This window comes from Acomys minous (assembly GCF_964271855.1).
Source record: "Acomys minous genome assembly, chromosome: 2".
In the NCBI taxonomy this organism is placed as follows: Eukaryota; Metazoa; Chordata; class Mammalia; order Rodentia; family Muridae; genus Acomys; species Acomys minous.
This window is the reverse complement of record NC_140484.1, coordinates 136,440,609-136,445,300: the sequence shown is the minus strand read 5'-3', so window position 1 is coordinate 136,445,300 and position 4,692 is coordinate 136,440,609. Positions and strand designations below refer to the sequence as shown.

Below are 4,692 nucleotides of genomic sequence, written 5' to 3'. Positions count from 1 at the left end.
ACAAATGCTCTTACAGAAATTCTGGTGTCCGTTAGCTTAGTAACCTTTAATAACAGCAGCTTTTCAGGAAATTTGATAAGGTTTCCCTGAATTATATTCCAGATTTAAGGATATTTTTACTCTTTCTACCTAAAATACAGGAAAAATGGAATTGCTGTAGGACATACAAACTAGCATTTATTTTGTAATAGGGTACATAGTAATAATAGTGATTATTGCTTATATTAATGTAATATTCATTATTCATAGTCTTAGCACATTGCATGAAATGATCTCTATAATCTTGTCAACATTCTGAGCTTGATGCACATATTATATCATTGTAGAGAGTGAAACTGAACCATAAATTGGTTAATCAGCTGGCTGGTATCATTTACCATGTCAAGTGAAAATTGGCAGTATATTATGAAGTTATATATAATCCTGAAAACCTTTTATTTCTCATTGTAATGGCATTATTTATTTTCTAAACCTCTACTTACCTTTTATTTATATTATTTCCAGGACAGTGACATTATTATTCCGTATAAAATGGTCTCATTTTACCAGCCATTATGTCTAGAGCCAACAGCTCCAGTCTGACCCCAGAATTCTTTATCCTGAACGGTGTTCCTGGGCTGGAAGCTGCACATGTCTGGATCTCTCTGCCTTTCTGCTTCATGTACCTGATTGCTGTAGTGGGCAACTGTGGGCTTATCTACCTCATTGGCCATGAGGAAGCTCTGCACCGGCCTATGTACTACTTCCTGGCCTTACTCTCCTTCACTGATGTCACCTTGTGTACCACCACTGTGCCCAATATGCTGTGCATATTCTGGTTCAACCTCAAGGAGATTGGATTTAATTCCTGCCTTGTCCAGATGTTCTTTGTGCACATGTTGACTGGAATGGAGTCTGGTGTGCTCATGCTCATGGCCCTGGACCGCTATGTAGCCATCTGCTATCCTCTACGCTATACCACCATCCTCACCAACCCTGTCATTGCCAAGGCTGGTCTTGCTACTTTCTTGAGAAGTGTGATGCTCATCTTCCCGTTCACTCTGCTCACCAAGCGCTTGCCCTATTGCAGAGGAGCCCTTATCCCCCACACTTACTGTGATCACATGTCTGTGGCCAAGATATCCTGTGGCAATGCTAAGGTCAATGCAATCTACGGCCTCATGGTGGCTCTATTAATTGGTGTGTTTGACATTTGCTGTATCTCCGTGTCTTACACTATGATACTGCGTGCAGTGGTGAGTCTGTCCTCTGCTGATGCTCGTCACAAAGCCTTCAGCACCTGTACATCTCACATCTGTGCTATTGTGATCACTTATGTGCCTGCCTTTTTCACTTTCTTCACTCATCGTTTTGGAGGACACACTATTCCCCACCACATCCACATCATAGTGGCCAACCTCTACCTGCTACTGCCCCCAACCATGAACCCAATTGTTTATGGAGTCAAGACCAAGCAGATTAGGGAAAGTGTAATCAAATTTTTACTTGGAGAAAAAATGAGCATTACCTAAAACAAATGCATGTTAAGACCAGTTACACTGTAGTAGGGAAAATAGTTGTGAAAACAGTCATAAAAGATGAGTGAAATAGTATTAAGTCATTTAACATGTAAATGTCCTGAAGTTTCTCCAAATGTTGAATATGAAATGTTCTTTATAAGGAAAATTCTGCCAAAGTATAGAATGTAGAAATTAGTATCCTGTCTTGTCCAGATCTAATCCAGAAATTAGTAACCATTTTATATCAATTTTGTGTTTACAAAATTCTCTATAAATGGAAAAGAAATGAGATAATGGCTGTAAGCTAAATGTCAATCTGATGTTCTGTTTAAAAGACAAACTTGCAGTAATTTGGGACAGTCTAATCCTCTCCATTAAGGACAAACTCTACTTAGATCAAATATGTTGCTGATGTAGACAACAGGGGTTCAGTGCTACAGTATATGTAAGACAAACTATATTTTGATATTTTTGGACTATCTAAATTGTATTTGTTAGATTTGCAAATGCTCTCTATTTTTCTTAAATGTCCAAAAGTCCTATTCTTCCCTACATATTCAATTTTTAAGTTCCATGAAAAATAGATCTATGAGTTTTAATTGTGTTATTAAGGAAGTAAAGTAATTAGGTTAGTATCTTATTTGACATTATTTCACTCATTCTTGAGACACTAAATATGATTGAATAGTGCTATTAGTTATAATCTGGATCTAATTTGAAGGAGGCAGAGCTGATTGTCAAGTAATCTCATGTTGCTGGGCACTGAGAACAGAAACACTGGTGAGAGAAACCTGCAATGATACATATATGAAAAGAAGGAGAAGAGATAAATCAAAATAGATGCAATCTGGAAGAAGGACATTTTTGTATACAAGTATTAGAATGTTTTATTGGTTTTGGATTCAGTTAGTATGAAGATTAAAATTTTTTATATCTAAGGATTAGACATTGTTGTGTTAATGAGTTTCGGTATGTGTATAAATGTCAACTTTTTTACTTTTCCAAATATGACAAAGCTTACCAATAAATGCATCTTGATAGTTAAATAGTCCAGTTCTTAGAGAAATAACATAACATGGTATCTAGTATATTCTAATCATTTAATAAATTATGGTATTATTTACAAGTTGTTAGTTTCAACTCAGATACATTCTGAACATCAGTGTCTGATGAGGAATCTTCTTTAGCAGAGGACTAGTTTTCTATGGCTGGGCTTTCATTGCTATTCATAAGCATGCTAGTACAAGCCAAACAGGTTTATGCTCTCTCTCTCTCTCTCTCTCTCTCTCTCTCTCTCTCTCTCTCTCTCTCTGTGTGTGTGTGTGTGTGTGTGTCTAAAAAAACCCAAAACAAAACAGAAAACAAAAATCAAACCCAACAAACTATTGACAACAATAACAGCAAAAACAAAACCAACTAGAAAAACATACCAAACAAAAGATGCACAAAAACACGAAGTCATTTTTGTTGGCCAACTCTTCCTGAGTATGGGCCTGCCTTGGAGTGTGGTTGACATCACAGGGACTGTCCATTGGAAAAAATAGATTACTTTTCCCCAGCAGGTATAAATTACATCTAGACTTTTGGTTAGGGTTGGAACAGTGTGTGTACTTCTTAGCATTTGGATTTTGCCTGGACTGAACCTGTGCAAGTCTTGTGTGTGCTCTCACAGTCTTTTCGAGTTCGTATGTGTATCGGTCCTGTTGTGTCTAGAATATGCTGTTTCCTTGGATTCATCCACCTCCTCTGGCTCTTACGATCTCCCCACCTCCTCTTCTACATAGATTTCTGAGCCTTCAGGAAAGAAGTTTCCTGCTTAAAGACTTTCCATTTAGGACTGAGTGCTCCAAACTCGTTCGCTCTCCGTGCATTGCCCAATTATCGGTCTCTGTCTTAAATCCCTTCTACTGCAAGAGGAAGCTTCCCAGATGAGCGACCATTTTTTAATGTCCTCTCTGTGCCTGGCTCTATACCCTTTCCTGACAGGCAAATGATTACACAAACTGTACTGAGTTCTTCTAGTAGAGACAGACAGAGATGTCTTGGGAAGGCTATAATTAAAACCGAATAAATAATCATTGTTACTTATGAGAGACGGCGTGTGAAGAATTTACAGGGGATGTGGGATGTAAGATAAGTCTCGAGTGTATGTACGTTCTTCTGGAGTAGAGAATAAGCAGTATGCATCCAATGTTAAGGGTGGGAAACATTGTCAGTTATAGATGTTTCAGGACGTGAAAGAACAAAGGCGTGGTGACGAAGACGGCCTGTCAGGGAGACCCTGGAGTGTGGCTTTTCACAGGACGCCAGACACAGCCAGCTCTGCCCTTCACATTCGAGTTTAAAAGTTTTCAGAGTAACATTTAACTCTAATCTTCCACCCAGTAGAGAGTGTCTTTGATCGCTCAGATCTCTGCCACGGCCTCTGCCTCTTGGGTCCGCTCTTCACCTTCCCGAGTCTACTCAGCTTTCTTGGTTTTCTATTTTTAAAAAAATCCAGTTATCCAGTTTCTGCTCCCTACTCCAGTGCTCTGATTGTACCTGACAGGTTCTTGTTGGGCTCAGGGCATCCTTGGGACAGTGCATGCTTTCCTGTGGACCGAAATTATTGTCTTTCAAAACGTACAAAGACTTTCTATGTTACAACAGCCACAATAACACCAAGACATATGTTATCTACATAATATATTTAAAAATATATATTCCTTTAGTCCTAAAACCAGATTTTAGTGTGATAATGATTTTTACACATTTTATAGTTAGGTAAACTGAAGCACCAAGATACTGAGAGGTTACTAGATTAATGAAAATAACAAACAAGGCTATTGGCAGAGCTGGGATTTTTACAGAGGCTGTGTGCTTCCAGCATCTTCCTTTTTAATAACTATAATATGCTAGACTGTTTACCCTCATGTGAAAATGTAAAAGGTTGCCAGCATAATGTTTCTGGCATTAATGCTGAAAACTCCTTGGTGTTCACCCTGATCTGGGTGAAGTGACAATTGTTTGGAGACTAAAACAGAAGGCTTAGCTGGTGGAACACGTTCTGTGTGCCCGATAAACTGAATTTAATCCATAGAACTTACAGTGGTAGGAGAGAACAGACTCCTGAAAGTTGTCCTCTGACTTTCATACTTTCATACTTGTGTCATGGCGTGTACACACTAGTACATACCACACAAACAGTAATAAA

General features: G+C 38.5%; 1 protein-coding gene across 1 annotated transcript; it reads left to right on the top strand.

Annotated features, from left to right (window-relative positions):
* Positions 1–554: 554 nt before the first annotated feature.
* On the top strand, positions 555–1,511 carry LOC311580941 (olfactory receptor 52N2; the record flags this gene model as incomplete). The annotated part of the gene is made up of 1 exon (XM_084752787.1): positions 555–1,511. One exon carries the CDS (start codon positions 555–557, stop codon positions 1,509–1,511), a length of 957 nt encoding a protein of 318 aa, XP_084608913.1.
* Between the last annotated feature and the right edge of the window lie 3,181 nt (positions 1,512–4,692).